Source organism: Pleurodeles waltl, chromosome 3_1 (assembly GCF_031143425.1).
Source record: "Pleurodeles waltl isolate 20211129_DDA chromosome 3_1, aPleWal1.hap1.20221129, whole genome shotgun sequence".
NCBI classification, from domain to species: domain Eukaryota; kingdom Metazoa; phylum Chordata; class Amphibia; order Caudata; family Salamandridae; genus Pleurodeles; species Pleurodeles waltl.
This window is the reverse complement of record NC_090440.1, coordinates 1957219335-1957236759: the sequence shown is the minus strand read 5'-3', so window position 1 is coordinate 1957236759 and position 17425 is coordinate 1957219335. Positions and strand designations below refer to the sequence as shown.

The window sequence follows — 17425 nt, the reverse complement described above, 5'->3', positions numbered from 1 at the left end:
CTGTCATCACTAGATTCAGATTCTTCAACACTGTTGCACAACTTGCCATTAATCTCCAGAAAAGTCATATCTTGGTTTCTTAAGGTGCAGCTATTGGAGTCTGCATCAGAACTCTCTTCTTCCTTTGGCTTTATTTGTTCTGATAGAGGGGCTGAGACACTTCCTTCTGAAGACTCTGATCTATCCTTTGAATCAAGAGGTGTCAAATCTCTCAGAGATGTCAGAGATTCAGTCAACTGCACAGGGATATTCTCTGGAAAACTACAAGCTGAGAGAGAGTCTGAAGAAGAGGCTGATATATTTATAACTGGAGCAGTCTCTTGACATTCATTCATAGCAGGGAAAATCTGCTCTATAGAAGTCTTTGGAGAGGCGCACAAAGTAGCATACTGTTCTTTAAGCCAAAGCTGGTGATCATTTTCTTTTTTCAGGTTTTCAAATTGCCTTGCAGTAGTTTCCATCAGCTGCTCTGTTACTTCTTCTACCTTACAGATAAACAGAATGTCTGGTTCTGGCAACAGTGAAATATGCATTGATGAAAAGAGCCCACGGGCAAGATTTCTAGTGTATGTTATAACATATTCATCATAGAAGTCCAATATCTGCCTTTTAATCTGCCAAAACTGCTCTTTTAGTGTGTGTATGTCCATATTGTTATCAAACCCACTCAGAATAGAAAAGGGTTTAGCAGAGCTTTTAGGGATTGAGACTGGTGTATTATCATCTAGTTTGGGAAGAGCACAAGCCTTATGAGTGGAACTAAGGAATCCCACAGTCTTTACTGATCCATTTGATACAGGGTCTAGCCTGCTGACTTGAAAGCTCTGAGGGACTGAAAGGTCTTTATAAGAGTCAGCACTGCACTTTGAATTCTGAGAAACTGGCCTAGATGGGCTGAAGCACTCAACAGAAAACAAGGGAATCCCTAGTGTGGCTTCTTGAACAGTGTCAGGGTTCTTTGTTTTGGCAGAGTGCTGGAAGTGAACTTGGGATGCACTAGCATGAGGCGAGGAATTAACCATCTTTTCTTGAGAGTAAATGTCTTGTGCAGAGGTAGCAAAAGCACTTCCACGGTTACGAACATTCTTACTGGCTTCAGCTAATAGATACTGCAAAAACTCATTACGTCCTTGTAATTCTTCTACAGACAGGGACTGGGGGTCATAGCCACAAATAACATAATAGTCTATCATTGAAAGATTAGCAAGCCACTCAGTGTAGTACTGAACTTGCAAGTTATGGTTTTCTTTAACAAGTCTATCCTTTAAACTAAGGCCTCTTTTAGAGGTCTTCAGAGAATGTCTAGGTTTAGAAAGGGGTGCTTAACATGACAGGAAACCATTTTAGGTCTGTGTGTGCCTTTGCTGCCTGGGGAGCTTGAAATGTTTGGGTCGTGCATTCTGTCACGGTTTCGGGCGGGGCTGATCAGGACTTTGGTTGGGACACCCCTTGAGGTCACCAAATATCCTAAAGAGGTAGTACACTGGGGCAGAGGAGCAGCTAAAGGCATACACAGAAAGGACAGCTATGGATAGGCACAGGAAACAGGAAAGTAAAAGCAGAGCAACCCTTGTGTGAACAAACAGGAAACGGATTGCCAGTGGACAAACACGCTGGGGTTGTACACAGAGTAAGGCGCAGAACCTCCCACAGTGACAGGGAATCTCAATGCCTCTGTGCAGTTTGCTCTTACAGATAGTCACCCTGCCAGCCCCATAGAAAGGAGGCGGCAGAAGTGATTCTGTCTCTGGACCCTAGAGCACAAACAAGGATAGTACTTACATACACAGGACACGCTCTTGTGGGTCCAGCTGGAAACACAGTGGCGATTCCTGAGAAAACAGCAATAGCACACTGTCACTGTTAGGCACGAAATACAACGTATAACACTGGACAAGGATGGGGGCTGGAATTGCCTCCTGGAAACCAGGAGCCAACCCCAGTACACAGGAGGACACGTATACACTGGTGAAGACTGATAGAACACTTACCAGACACAAAGAACCAAGAAGAAACAGAAACAGAAGGGAACAAACAAAGAGGCAGAGGCAAGAACTAGGAACAGGCTCAGGCTGAAGCAAAGGCGGGTCTAGGACTTGAAAACAGGGTGCAAACTTCTGGCTGGGACAGGCAGAGACAGGACTGGGAAACTGAGAACAGGCTCTGGCTGGAACAGGCAAGGACAGGACTGGAATACAGGGAGTAGGAAATGAGCAGTAAACAGGACTGGGAAACAGAGAGAAGGTTCAGGCTGAAACAAGGCAGGAGCAGGGCAGAGAAACAGGGAGCAGGCTTTGGAAGAAACAAACAGGTACAAGGCTAAGAAGTAGGGAGCAGACTCTGGCTGGAACAATCAGGAGCAGGGCAGAGAAACAGGAAACAGGATCAGGCTGGAACAGAACAGGAACAAAACTGGAACACCATCCGACAAGGGGTCTGTAACACAAAGGAATTGAAGTCCGATGCACGACGGGGAGCTTGAGGGAATGGCTGCTTATAAGCAGTTCCAAGCTGGGCTGCACAGGAGAGGTTTCAGGTGTGTGTGGTTTCGGACACTTGCAAGTCCTGGAGGAGAGGATCCAGTGAAAAGGAGCAACTGGATTTCTCCCATTGAAAACAATGGGAAACAGAATCCGGGTTTTCCTGACTACCAAGCAGTGCATTATGGGATTTGCAGTCCCAAGAAGCAAATGTAGTCCTACACAAGTGTACCATGGAGAAACGAGAATCAAACAGGAGTCAGCAAGGGACTCTAGATAGGTGTTCAAGGTGATTCCCAGGCTTCTGACAGTCCCCTTACAGCGCCCCCTGGAAATGGGACGACCGAGTCGTAACAATAGGATCTTTAAAAATGATGGGAGATTTTATCTCCATGAACCACTTCGTGATACCAGGAAGGAACCGATATTGCTAAAGCCAATAGTTATTTTATTTGCATGTGTCTTTTAGACCTTGTTGTAGAACAGTACCGCAGCTCTGCAGCATGGCTAAAAGTTTGATAAAAGCCCTATGATGCAGATAAAGCAACACAGATAAAAACCAGAAGGGAAGAAGAAATCACAAAGACAGTGGAAGAAGAAATAGTCAAATAGTACCTCATTCACAGCGAGAGCAGTGGAAAGACACTAATCAAGGTGAAGCAACCATTACTTGGTCCATGCTCCACACGAAAGAAGAGAAATTGAATCTTGCATGTGCTGATCAATTAGGAGGCAGCAAATAAGAGTGGCATTGGGGACAACGAACGGTAAACAATGTGCGGGCTCCAACTCCCTTGTATACAATGGGCCATATGTACGAACACATTTTCCCATAGACACAGAATGGGTAAAACCCTTTGATACATCTGGCCCTATATCTCTTGCAAGTGATGGGGAATGCACGCTGTCATAGGCATTGTCTAAAAAACAGACCACAAAATGGGCCCACAAACATCCAAACCGTCTCACACGCTGACCTAACAGACCAGATCTTTTGTACTGCCTGATTGCCCTATAAGCCAGCCCAACCCTGCACAGCCCCCATATCTCCACAAATAGGGCCAGATGTATCAAAGGGTTTTACCCATTCTGTGTCTATGGGAAAATGCATTGGTACATATGGCCCATGATTTCACACCCCGTTACACAATGTAATACATTTTTTGGAAAACCACATCCTAAACAACCATTGGCAAAGCCAACAGGTCTCGCCTTTGAGAACTATTGTTTCTGCCAATGCCTTTTGTTTATGTTATACAGGATCAGGAAAAAAATGCCGATGCTGTACAGCATGAGTGAAAGGGGAAAAAAGGCCAGATGTTGACAGTGGTGTCATTTTACAGGCGTACACATGTCACATTCTTGGCATGGGCACCTTTTTTATTTACCAATTTGAGATAGCCCAGAAAATTTAATTTTTTTTTTTGAAAGGCAGTAGTATGAAAGCGCTCACTTTTCTTTAGAAAGTGGAAGGACTTGCAGCAATTAGCTGCTTGGCACAGCAAAAAAAAACCAAAACAATATTGTTTGTAAAAATGGTACATCGGATAAAGGCAGGGGGTCAACGGAGTTGTAGGTTGGGGTAAGAATGGAACAGAAACATGTTACGGAGCAGATACAGGGACACCGGGAAAAGCACAAGGAAGCGCAGGGGGATCTAGGCTTTTAGGAGCAGAGTACTGCAACGCTCATCAGCTGCAGTGCCAGATGTAAAGGTATCTATGAGAGAGAGATACGCTCTGAAAAGGGCCTAGCCATATACATTTTGCAGTGGGAGACACTGACCTCTCTCCAAGGGTTTCTCTGCTAAACCCTTTTGCCACTTGTCCAGTGTACCAGGTTGTCTACCATCCCAGTGCATGTATCTCAGTGTTGTAAACAACCAGGCTGCAGTTGACGGGGCAGGTTTGAGAAATTCATGCATTGTGTGTAAATGTCAGTAAATGAAGGAGTAGTGGCTGATACACAACGCTTTCCACCCTGTGCATTTTTACCCATTCAGACAATCCTCTGTCCTGCCACTTCATTATTAGTATTGACCTTTGGGAAAGTCAGAATTGTGATCACCGCAAACATTTAGCAGGCAAATAGTTCATTGAGTTAATCTGCCTATTGCTAAGATCTCAGTGGCATCTGTAGTGATATTTATGTTTTGACCTCTAACTCCGTGTTGCACCACTTTGCACTTGGCTTAGCTGTCCACCGTCACATTAGTGGTCACAAGTTACAGACTCCATTTTGTAATCAGCTTAGCCTTGGCTTCACCGCCACGTTAAATGTGCAAGTATTTTTCCATACAAAACGTTATGCAACATGTTTGCTCGTTCTTATTTTTATTCTTTGTGTTCTTTCTCACCAAAGGGCTACGATATAACGCGGAGGAGTCAGTCAGCAAGATAAGGAATTGTATGGCAGGGAATGGTTTAGTTTTGGGAGAGACACCTTGGGAACTTGGCCATTTCCAATGTGTTTCTTTCAAAGCTGACCTCAAGTAGCCTTGAATAACAGGGAGCGGGGGTAGGTTTCTAGAATTCTCTTCTCTGGCTTGTTTAAGATATATAAGAGACCCAGGATTGACAGTGGGGAGATTCAGAGACTTTGGTCAGGATTTTGACGTTGAATGCCTGACACCCTATGAGGGTAGAGATCTCTGTCTTTCTCTCTTTCTCTCTCTTCTCCCCTCCCTGATGTTTGGAGCCTACGGCTTGAAGTTACAGAGAGAAGGATGAAGCACTATATGGGCCCATGGTGATTAATTTTTACTAATTATTTGCTTTGCATTGTGTATGAATATATATATATCAATATATGTGTTTTTAGCTTTGCAGGTATATATTTGCTGTTTATAGAATGAAGATTCTTTGTACATGTTCTCACTTTATTGTTGCATATTTTAAAGGTGCACCTTTAGTTGTACTAAGCTTGCTTCACCAGCCTTGCAAAGTGATTTAATAAATGTCTGCTTTAGACTAAGAAACGCATTCCAGAGCTTCTTTTTACTCTTTTCAATGTGTGTATTTTGGCTCTGTCAGCAGTAAAGCAAAACAGCATCTACAGGTTTACAGATTCCTGCATAGAGGTGCCAACTTTAGTCTGTAGTTTATGAAAGGAGTACTGTTGGGACAGAAAAGCCCTTTGATTGGTGATGGGTGTGAACCCCTCTCCTGAGAGCCCCAACTGTAATGATATCTAGATCCCTAATGCAGATTTTTTGTTATCATGGACGAACACAGATCATACATGTGTGCCATGCAATAGCCCAGCCTTTTTAGACTAGAGGGGGTGCCCTGAAGTGCTATCCTCATAGAGGTGAAAGGCTGCTGCCTTTGCCACGGGTTAAACAACACGAGTAAGGTGGTAGCAGCATACCATTTAGTGACCAGTAGGAGAGATCAGGTTATTTTTACCTGTGTCACTGGAGTGAGACGTACAGGCTCAAGTTTTTCTGCTGTGTGCTTAGCTCACCCATGGCCTATATCAGTTCTGTGTGTAGTGTATATGTAGTATACATGTGCTGGGTGTATGTATGCCTGTGAAGGGTACAATGCAGGGATAATGTAGTACTGTGCAGTACATGTATTAGTGTATGCATGTGCTGAGTGTATGGCCACAATACATGGAATACTCTGAGTTCCATTTTAAGAGACTGAGGACCTAATCGAGAAGCATGACAAGAGGAGGTAGAGAGATTTGCCCCCTCCCCACCACACAGAAAGATTTGTTTCTTGCTGCATTCCTGTAAGCTGGGTGGGGCACACTGAAGGAATGGAGAGCTTGGCTCACTAGTACACTTCAGATGGTGCTCTTTGATTCAGATTCAGATTCAGACTACAAGTGGGGCTTAAAGCTTATAGTGAATGGATAATAACCACTAGCTTGAGGGGAGTGGGTCTCGGGGACCCGCCTATGAAACACTAGAGCCCTGACCTCAAGGGACTAAGGCCCAGATGTAGCAAAGGGTTTTTCCCATTCTGTGTCAATGGGAAAATGTGTTTGTACATATGGCCCTATGTGTATTGTTTGTGAATTGCAGATTTTACTTTGTGATTTTGTGATTGTATATAAATACTCCTTTTTTCATAAAGCATGTGTTTAACTGGACAATCATTTGTTATTGCATGTATTAAGAGTTGTGCGCCTATGTTCACCCCCTTGTGTCCAACCCCCTTTTCCCAAGAAGCCTTGGACCTCTCGCCCATTGTTACCACTCATATCCAAGTACTGAATGGGTACTTTGCCCTGTTTTTCAGGACCCTTAAGAGGTCAGGCCCCAGTACAGGTTTTTGACAGGTACCATTGTTTTGGGAGTCATCTTAATGTTATAGTGAATTCTCAGAAGGTGAAAATCAGTGCAAATAAGCAGTCTATAAATAGTGACACAGTTTACAATTTATAATAATCTTTTCACATGTAGCATAAAAGCAGACATACCCCAGAGGGGTAAAGACGATCTATCATATTTTGCATCAAAAGTTGTTTCAAACGGCGTACATTACAACGGAAAAAGCATGTTTCCCAAGCTGTAATATTCATAAAGTGCTAAAAGAGCACATGCAAGCATTTCATGTTTCCCCAGACTGGAGCAGAACAAATTCAGAACACAGTCCCAGTGGCTGCCTCCCTAAACACCAAGTTTTATATATTTTTCTGATTCACTCAAGTTTCTTTCATGTTCTGTCAGTTTGCAAATATATATACCCATAGAGAGAAAAGGCGAATTCTAAAAATAATTCTGATAGATCATTGATTAATGTACCTCTCCCAATTCTTTTCCACACTCTTATAAACACTTGGTGCTTGGGAATATTTTACCAGCCATTTCCACTCCTGGTTGACACATTGTGTTGTTTATACAGCTAGATTCTTCTGGCTGCGGGAATATATAGTGTTTGTAGGTCCTCCAAGAACCTTAGGTAAACAGAGCTAACTGAGTTGCACTTTAAAATAGTATTTTATTGTGTACTGAGTATGAAGCAAATCATCTGGTTAAATACAAAGAGTGAAAATGGGTCTGAAGAAAATCTGTGTAGCTCTGAAATGTACACCAGCTATTAGGAGCACTGGTTATTTGTACCTCTCTGAATTTGTGGGTAGCATGTGATTCAGCGGGCATTTTGATAAATGTCTTCTTTCTTAAACACTAACTTGCATTTGGAAGGCAGAATTGCTAAGAAATCTAACCTGGGAGGTGACTGTTGGGTGCCTTCTGGGGTGGGGGAACACCCCGATATTTTAGTTTGCCCCTTATGTTTTTTGGAACCATTTTTTCCTGGTGGTCAGTTGGACTTCTGTGGTCAAATTGGGCTGCACCCCCCCCCCACCCCCCCATCCCACCACTGTGAAGGGCAGAAAAACATTTCAAATCCGGGGTGACTCTCCCCTTTCCAACGATACATACCCCATGATAATCGGTATCTTGGGGGCTGAAGTATGCCCTCGAGCACCAATAAAGTGAAATGAGACCATTGGCTCATTTCACGTTCAGTGGAAATGAAGTCAACACACAATGCACACTGATCATCATTCTACACAAGAAAAATAAATGACTCTGCTGCCAGGGAAGCTCTTTCCCAGCAACCCAACTTCAAAAAGAAAACAAGCATTTGCAATGCAACGGGTCTCGCGTTTGCTCATGTTAGAGCTGATCGCGTTGTAAACTCCTAACCCGACTTTTCATCTATCGGCAAAAGTGCTTTTATGTACGTAACCCGAAAAAGTGAAATTAACTGTGTAAAGCGCTCGACTTCTGCAAAGCGAAATCGCGCTAGGAAAATAGAGAAAAAGTAGTCCACGATCCGACAGAAAACAGCGAGCCTCGCATGTTTTCTGTACTTGGTCGCTGCGCTCGAGGAGGGCTAACCACCGGAGAAGGCATGACGTGTGCATGCCTTCCACTAATGAAAGCAAGCAGATTTTACTGGGCAAGCCCACGAACCAATCAACCACACTGATGTGACGTCGACAAGGCTCCGAGACCTTTTCTAATAACTGAAGTGTCTCACTGCGATACGCATGCGCGAGCGCATGCAACGCAGGCTCGACCCTAAAAAGGAAACCTCCTGATGCGAGCACCAGAGGGTCTTTTACAAGCACATCCACCATTGGCGAATAGCCGACAAAAGAGTGTTGAAACTACAGAGTCTACATACAGTGTGTCCCTTGTATGGCTTTGTACGTAAACTACATTTAAACGTATTATTATTCTAATATGCAGTAATTTCTCATAACCAAGCACTTGCACTTTTGCTGGTTTAATTACATTTATTGGTCTGAAAATGATTGGATTTTTTTAGCACGCTCTCTAATATATGTCCAGGTAACATATTATGGGTTAACAGTTTGACTTGACCAGTCTGGAGTCTTAGAGATATACTTTCAGCACAAGTGGTTGCTCATTCTCTGCTAAACCCCTGCATGCCCACAGCAAGAAAGAATATATTTATATTTTAAACTGTGGTGCAGGAGTTCCAATACAGTATTCATGCGCATAAAACATTATCAATGCCGCAGGGATTAGTAAATCCAAAGTGCAAGAAAGTCACGGCTTTCTAAGTTGTATCATTAGAAATGCAGTTACTGTGGGAATCGGTTTCAACATCTTCAATATTTGACTGTTGATAACGCGTCCAGTCCTTATAAATTTCCCTGTACCTGGACACGTCGGAGGTCGATGAACCTTTTAACTGAGTCGGGCTCTCCTCATCCTAGAATAGTTGGATCGCTTAAACCAATAATTAATGACTATGATAATCGATAGCCAATACTCAATTTATAAATCAAAATAACACATTAGGAATCAATAACAATTGGTATTTCGACGCACCATGACCTTTCAGTCATGAATAACCACACCAGTTTTTTAAAAGTTAGTGAGTTTATTTCCCTATATTAACAAAGCTAGCACAATGTGTATAAGTCTCAAAACCAAATGATATATGTATATGAACATTACTAGCTGTCCATAGCGGTGGAAGAAACATAATCTACGCAAAATCTGAATTATAATGCATTCATTTATAGCAATACAAATCACTAATATAAGCAACTGAATTTTACTAATTTCATACATCGGTCGGCATAACAAGATTTCAATTTAGCATGGTGCATTAGATGAATACCTCGACTAGCCTCTAATTAGCATTGGCATGTGGGGCTTCATGCAAAACGAATTTAGTCAACACAAATTTGGAAAACTTCTGGCTTGGGCCCTATCAAAATAGCAGTTGGTACCTAAAAGGAAAAATACAATGCATAATACAATTATCCTTTTATAATTATCAAATACAATCAGCATTCAAGAAAGTCTTCGTCCTTCAGGTACCGGTTCGATCAGCATGGGGCAGATTTCAAGGGGCAAAGTTAAGGGCAAGTTTCCTTGCAGCAGCAAGGAGAAAGGGGCAAAGTTACTGCATAGGCAAGACGGGGACAAATTAAAGTTAAAGTCTCTAGGGTGAGAATTTCAAAAGTCTGTTTCTCTAGAATAGAGAAATGGGCATCAAGATGTCGTCCAAGATGGTGTCTGGCATTTGGCTTCAAAATGGCATCAAGGAAAATGGCTGACTTCTCTTTGTCCGGTGGGTTTAAGTAAGAAACATTCCAAATTCAACAGGGTCTTCCATTGAAGGGTTCATAGGGTGGCTTCAATTTGACCAATGAATAGTGTCTTTCTTCTAGTACTCATTTATGCATACATTGTCCTTGGAGCCTTGGAACACAAGTTGCAACAAGGTTTGCCAATTATTTCGGTATCAGTACTCTTATTGTCCGCACCTGCAGAGACTGACCTTGGATCAGAGTGGATGAAACCGGCCTAGCACGAAACCTTGGAGATAAGTGTATTAGTCATCTCTACTGGAAAAATACAGAATAATGTTCTTTTAAAAGTAAAATAACCAGGCAGCTGAATTTAAGGCCAAGCGACTAGGCCAAAGCCTCTACTAAATTTAAGCTAAGCATAAAACTGTTTCAACAAGAAATCATAGAACACATTTGCAATTATGACGGATTACTACAATTTTCAATTCTTCATGATTAATTAAGCCCGTTTATAATATTGACGAACTACTCCGAGGGCACAATTTCCCTCGTACATTATTTTCTTTACTAAAATCACACTGCATTATATGATTTTGGTTACATAATATATGAATATATGTTGGTCCTTCTTTTTCTGCGTCATCAATCCCTCCTCTGATGAGTAATTATGTCATCACATCAAATCTACCCACAAATTTTATCCCATTAAAATTCTGTTTTTAGTAATTTGGCACTTCAGTCAATTCCCTCTTTCTTTTGATTCCTTTAGATTTTTCTCTGTATATTTCTACCATTTTTGGTTTGTTCTTTCTCTTATCTTCTCCTTTTGTTTCTTGTTTTCAATATTTTAATAGCTTTCCATATTCCCCAAATGCCTAATAAACAAATTAATACTATTAATATTCCTTTTACTATTTTCAGTAATAATCCATTCCAAATGTTGCTGAGCCAATTTCCCACAGAAGCAAATCCTTTTCCAACCTTCTCCCATACTCCTGGTTCCTTCAATTCTTTCAAATCTGTACTTTCGTTAGTTGAATTTGTAAGCATTTTCCTAATTTGCCCGCTGTTGTCCGGAATATAAGTAGAACAGTGACGTGTACCAAGCATTTTGCAAACGCCGCCATCCTTTGTCATAGTCATAGCTCTTTCTGCAGCAAGTTCAGCATCCATCAGGATTATAGCTCCTGAGAATTTTGTCAACATGTTATCCACAATAGTAGACAACTTTTGTATTTTAATTGAATTCAATATGACTCCCACTGAAGGAATCATTGCTCCAAATATGTCTCCTACCACACCAGAAGCTGTCTCCCTTTTCTGAACATGATGTGATTCAGACAGCTTTGGGAATTTCTTTAAGTCGTCTAGTTGATAAACCTTTGGGAATACTGTTCCCAAATAACATCTCCCATACCATCCTTTAGGAATACGATAATAGGCGTTAAGTCCACAAATATAATATACCCCTGGAATAACTGGGTCTTGTCCATTCAGCATGAACGTCCATTTGGGTTGAAACAAAAATGTATGTTTACATTCACTCGTTCCCACAAAAACTGTGTCATAATATGATTTATGTCTATATATACAGAATCTCCCTATGTGTAATGTATCTAAAGCTATTTTCCCTTTTGTCTTTATTGCAGCAAAAGCATAGTTATCTACAGATGTCCTCTTATGTAACTCCCTTTCGAATTTCTCCTTCACCTCTTTCCTCCTATCGTCAGTGTTATCTAAAAAATTTATCTCCATCGGTGAAAGTACTCAGGTAAGGTTCTCTCTATGTGCGTGAGCTGTGTGGAAAGGTGACAATGGTTCAAAGAAACCCCTCATCAATTTTATATAATAATCTCTTGCTACTTCACTCAGATACTTTATTATGGAGATATATGCAAATGTAACATCCTGATTGGAATAAAAAGTAGTGCATATACTCCTGACCATAAAATCTGGTCATTATCAAACTACATGTAATTCCGTACGTAAGAGGCATGCTATGATATGTCACCCCTTCCACTACTGAGGTAGGTATTTGTGTGCATAAATAACAATCTTTCGCATCCATTGTCTCAACATACTCACTCAACAAGGGATAGAAAACATTGGACGAAAGTTCCTTTTTATCATGCAAATGTCTTTCGTCTTGTTCGAGTTTCTTTAAAGGTGTTAGTTCAGTAATAGGTTTAGAAGTAGAAGCATCATTTGTCTCTTTGTCATCCTTTCCATGCATTCCAAGTACTATTGCTACAATGGTTAGTACACATGCAGTTATTAGACCTATACACATGTATTTACAACACTTCATTTTATGTCCCTGTGTAGTGTATCCTGTCATGATCTATATAGAATCAGAAAGTTGAAGACACTTTATCAAATCAGATTTGCAGATATGTATAAAGCTGAACGAGTTCAATGTTCACACTGTTTTCTTTAGCAGCTTAGTCTCTTATCGGTTAGCAGCTTTGTCTTAAAATCGGTTTCAAAGTTAATCAAGTTAGCAATGTCTTAGCCATTTTGAAAGTCAATCAGGTTGTTAATGTCTTATTTGGTAATGTTCATGGGATTTCACATTTCAAGCATCAAAGTGAAGTTCCGCTTCTTCGTTCTCAAGACTGAGAGATAGGAATTTGTCTGACCAATCGTTAGTGGCTATGTATGCCCACTCCGGACCATAATACCTTCTGCTCTGTATTCTTTTCCTTTTCAATTTTGCATCTCCTTTTGATTCTCTCTCTCACTGGTACTTTCTTCCTTGGCCGGGTCTTTCTCTTCACTTGGTGTTGCTATTACGACAGACACTTCTTTTCTTTTCTCTTTCAACTTTGGCCCTTCATTTTCATTTGATATTTCTTTAGTCCTTAGTTTCACTGGCGATATACTTTGCCTCCGTTTCGCACTGTTTTTACCTGAGGGACCTGCAACCGGTTCCGGAAGAGGTTGAGCGATTTCACTCTGTCAAGCCTCCTTTTCTTCCCCTAGGAGGTCAATCAGGTTTTCCTTTTCTTTTCCTGTATCGTCTGCTTCTGGGAAAGCCCTCCTCTGATCAGGCTCTCCTGCTTCTTCATCTGTCGCAGGCTCTTTGTCACTCTCAGGATCTTCGTCACTTTCTGATGTTTCTCCCCCGTTCTCCTCAAATGGATCAGCTATTTCTTCTTCAGAGAATATTTCTCCCTCCTCTATTTCTGCTTGTTCGCCTCCAGGTCCTCGTTGTTCTGTCTCCGTGTCTGGTACTCTCTTGTCAGTCACTGGCGATTTCAGCGCTTCAACTTCCTCTTCTGTGGGGCACGTCACCCTTTTCGTGTGACTGGCGTGAATCCAGTTGGGAACTCCCACACACTTCACAGCGGTAGTAGTCATCAGAATCACTTGGAAAGGTCCTTTCCAACGGGGTTCCAGGCACGACTTTCTCACGTGCTTCTTTATCACGACCCAGTCACTTGCTTTCAGGGCGTGTCCTGGACCTTGGATCAGTGGCAAGGTGGTTGCCTCCACCTGGTGAGAAAAAGAGCGTACCACATCAGCTAGACCTTTGCAGTAGTCCAATACCATATCATCTGTAATATTCAACAGAGCATTTGCAGGAACTGCTGGAAGTCTCATGGCTCTCCCCGTGAGGATCTTGTGCGGGGACAGTCCAGTTTTCCTATCAGGGGTGTTTCTCATTGACATTAACACCAAGGGCAATGCGTCAGGCCATTTCAAGTTTGTTGATGCACATATTTTCTCCATCCTTGATTTCAATGTGCCATTCATTTGCTCCACTAGACCTGATGCTTCAGGGCGGTAGCTACAATGCAACTTTTGCTCAATGTTCACTGCTGCACACAGTAATTTTATTACTTTGTTATTGAAGTGACTTCCCCTATCTGATTCTAAGGAGATCGGGAATCCAAAACGTGATATTAGTTCCCTCAAGAGTAGTTTGGCGACTGTGAGACTGTCATTTCTACATGTGGGGTATGCTTCAATCCAGTGACTAAAAATACACACAATCACCAACACATACTTAAAGCCTCCATGCACAGGCATCTCAATAAAATCCATTTGCATCCTGCTAAATGGACTTCCGGCTCTCCCAATGTGGCTCAAATTTACTACTGTCCCCTACCCTGCGTTCATTTGTTGGCAAATGACGCAACAATGGCAAACTGCTTCAGCAACTTCACAGAACTTGGGATTAAACCGATCGATTTTGAATAGTCTAACCATGGCATCCCTTCCAAGGTGGGCTTGTCCATGATACAACCTTGCTAACTGTGTCAAAAGACTGTTTGGCAGAACCAATCTTCCTTCACTTGAAACCCACAAATCATCTGGTTTCTTTACACGTTGTAATTTGCTCCATGAGAGTTTCTCATCTTCACTAACATCGTTCTGTAGACAAAAAATTGTATTTACAAACTTTAGACCAAAGGCTTCGCTTGGTTCAAGTTATGGCTCATTTATCAAGTTCCATTCGTCCCTGAGCAATATACAGGTCAATGCGCAAAACCTTGCGACTTGATCTGTGTTAGAAATGGGGTTTTTGGTTGGCAGTCAGGTTGCCCTCTGTCCAAGCAAGAACACTCACTCTAGTCAGGGTAAGTTACACACAATCCAAAATTAGCCTGTGCCCACCCTCTGGTAGCTTGGCACGAGCAGTCAGGCTTAACTTAGAAGGCAATGTGTAAAGTATTTTGTGCAATAAATCATACAATACCACCATATAGCACCACAAAAATACACCACACAGTGTTTAGAAAAATATATAATATTTATCAGGATAATTGTAGGTCAAAACAAATAAAGTTGCAATGTGATTTTGTAGAGATATCACTGAAAAGTGATATGAAGTGTCTTAAGTCTTTAAAAAGCAAACAAAGTCTCTTTCAAGCACAAAGTACCTGGTTTGGAGTGAGAAATCTCCTCAGAGGGCCACAAAAGAAGAGATACGTGGAAAAAGGGTGTGTGCGTGGATTTCTCCCAAGCACGCACGGACTTGCGTCGTTATTTTCCACGCGGGGAAGTCGTGCGTCGTTTTCCGGCGCGCGGACAGTCTCTTTCTGTGGATCGCGGGGTTTACCAGATGTCCTGGGTCTGTGCGTGGATATTCCTGCTCGTTTTCCGGCTGCGCGTCGAAATTTCGATCTCACGGCAGGCGTCGCGTCGATTTCTCCTCTGGAGGTCGGGCTGCGTTGTCCTTGCGAAGCCGTGCGTCGAAGTTCCGGTCGTCCCGAATGCGTTGCGTCGATCCACGTCGGTGTGCGGCGCTTTACTCGCCGCGGAACAAGCTGTGCGTCGAAAATTTCGGCGCACGGAGCGTCCAAGTGAAAAAAGAGAAGTCTTTTTGGTCCTGAGACTTCAGGGAACAGGAGGCAAGCTCTATCCAAGCCCTTGGAGAGCACTTTTATAGCCAGACAAGAGTTCAGCAAGGCAGCAGGCCAACAGCAAGGCAGCAGTCCTTTGTAGAAAAGCAGACAGGTGAGTCCTTTGAGCAGCCAGGCAGTTCTTCTTGGCAGGATATAGTTTCTGGTTCAGGTTTCTTCTCCAGCAAGTGTCTGATGAGGTAGGGCAGAGGCCCTGTTTTATACCCAAATGTGCCTTTGAAGTGGGGGAGACTTCAAAGAGTGGCTAAGAAGTGCACCAGGTCCCCTTTCAGTTCAATCCTGTCTGCCAGGGTCCCAGTAGGGGGTGTGGCAGTCCTTTGTGTGAGATAAGGCCCTCCACCCTCCCAGCCCAGGAAGACCCATTCAAAATGCAGATGTATGCAAGTGAGGCTGAGTACCCTGTGTTTGGGGTGTGTCTGAGTGAATGCACAAGGAGCTTTCAACTAAGCCCAGCCAGACGTGGATTGTAAGGCACAGAAAGATTTAAGTGCAAAGAAATGCTCACTTTCTGAAAGTGGCATTTCTAGAATAGTAATATTAAATCTGACTTCACCAGTCAGCAGGATTTTGCATTACCATTCTGGCCATAGTAAATATGACCTTCCTGCTCCTTTCAGATCAGCAGCTGCCACTTCAACAATGTATGAGGGCAGCCCCAATGTTAGCCTATGAAGGGAGCAGGCCTCACAGTAGTGTAAAAACGAACTTAGGAGTTTTACACTACCAGGACATATAACTACACAGGTACATGTCCTGCCTTTTACCTACACAGCACCCTGCTCTAGGGGTTACCTAGGGCACACATTAGGGGTGACTTATATGTAGAAAAAGGGGAGTTCTAGGCTTGGCAAGTACTTTTAAATGCCAAGTTGAAGTGGCAGTGAAACTGCACACACAGGCCTTGCAGTGGCAAGCCTGAGACAAGGTTAAGGGGGCTACTTAAGTGGGTGGCACAACCAGTGCTGCAGGTCCACTAGGAGCCTTTAATCTACAGGCCCTAGGCACATATAGTGCACATTACTAGGAACTTATAAGTAAATTAAATAGTCCAATCAGGTATGATCCAAAGTTACCATGTTTAAAAAGGGAGAAAGCATATGCACTTTAGCACTGGTTAGCAGTGGTAAAGTGCGCAGAGTCTAAAAGCCAGCAAAAATGAGGTCAGAAAAAGAGAAGGAGGAAGGCAAAAAGTTTGGGGATGACCCTTTCAATAAGCCACGTCCAACAATCTGCATATCCGTTTCCCAAAGAAACATAGGGGGTCATTACAACATTGGCGGTAAATGGCGCTTACCACCGTACAGAAGACTGCCAATACACCGCTGTGGCGGCGGTATACCGCCACAGCTATTATGACAAACATCTCGGAATCCGCCGAAATTCAGACACCCACACAACACCGCCACACCAAAGGTCAGTGAGAAACTGGCGGAAACAAATCCTCCACCTCCACGCCAACAGAAACACGCCCATGCTATTACGACCCATGAATCCACGCGGCGGTCATTCAACCGTGGTATTCCATTGGCGGTACACACTGCCGCGCTCAAAATACACACACATCTCCAAAAACCGCCACATTGGACAATTCCAAATACACACACCTGACACACATACTAACAACACTCCCACACACCCATTACAATATAAAACACACATCCACATCACCCACAAACCCCTACGACCAAAATTCACGGACGAAGGCCAGAGAGAGAGCACAGAATAGACAACCCCATCACACAGAGGCACACAACACCATCACCCACACAACATCCACGCACCAAACACCACACACCACTACACTCACCAACACATACACCACCTCACCCACACCACCCCATGGCACGCCAAAGACACCCCCGCTTCTCCGAGGAGGAGCTCAGGGTCATGGTGCAGGAAATCGTCCGGGTAGAGCCACAGCTATTTGGCTCACAGGTACAGCACACATCAATAGCCAGGAAGATGAAGTTATGCACAGAATAGTGGACACCCTGAACGCCGTGGGACAGCACCCAAGAAATCGGGTGGACATCAGGAAGA

The 17425-nt window shown here is 42.9% G+C and overlaps 1 protein-coding gene across 6 annotated transcripts in view; it reads left to right on the top strand.

The window, feature by feature from the left end:
• The window catches only part of ZSWIM7 (zinc finger SWIM-type containing 7), a 541174-nt gene that overhangs the window by 5871 nt on the left and 517878 nt on the right, over positions 1–17425 (top strand). For 4 of the 6 annotated variants that reach the window (XM_069226287.1, XM_069226293.1, XM_069226292.1 and 1 more), the window contains exon 2: positions 11666–11787. The exons of 1 other annotated variant lie outside the window; for it this stretch is intronic. In XM_069226287.1, coding sequence (XP_069082388.1) covers positions 11666–11787 — 122 coding nt within the window. Of the gene's footprint in view, positions 1–11665; positions 11788–17425 lie in introns of those variants that run through there. One more of the 6 variants, XM_069226291.1, reaches the window with a different exon arrangement.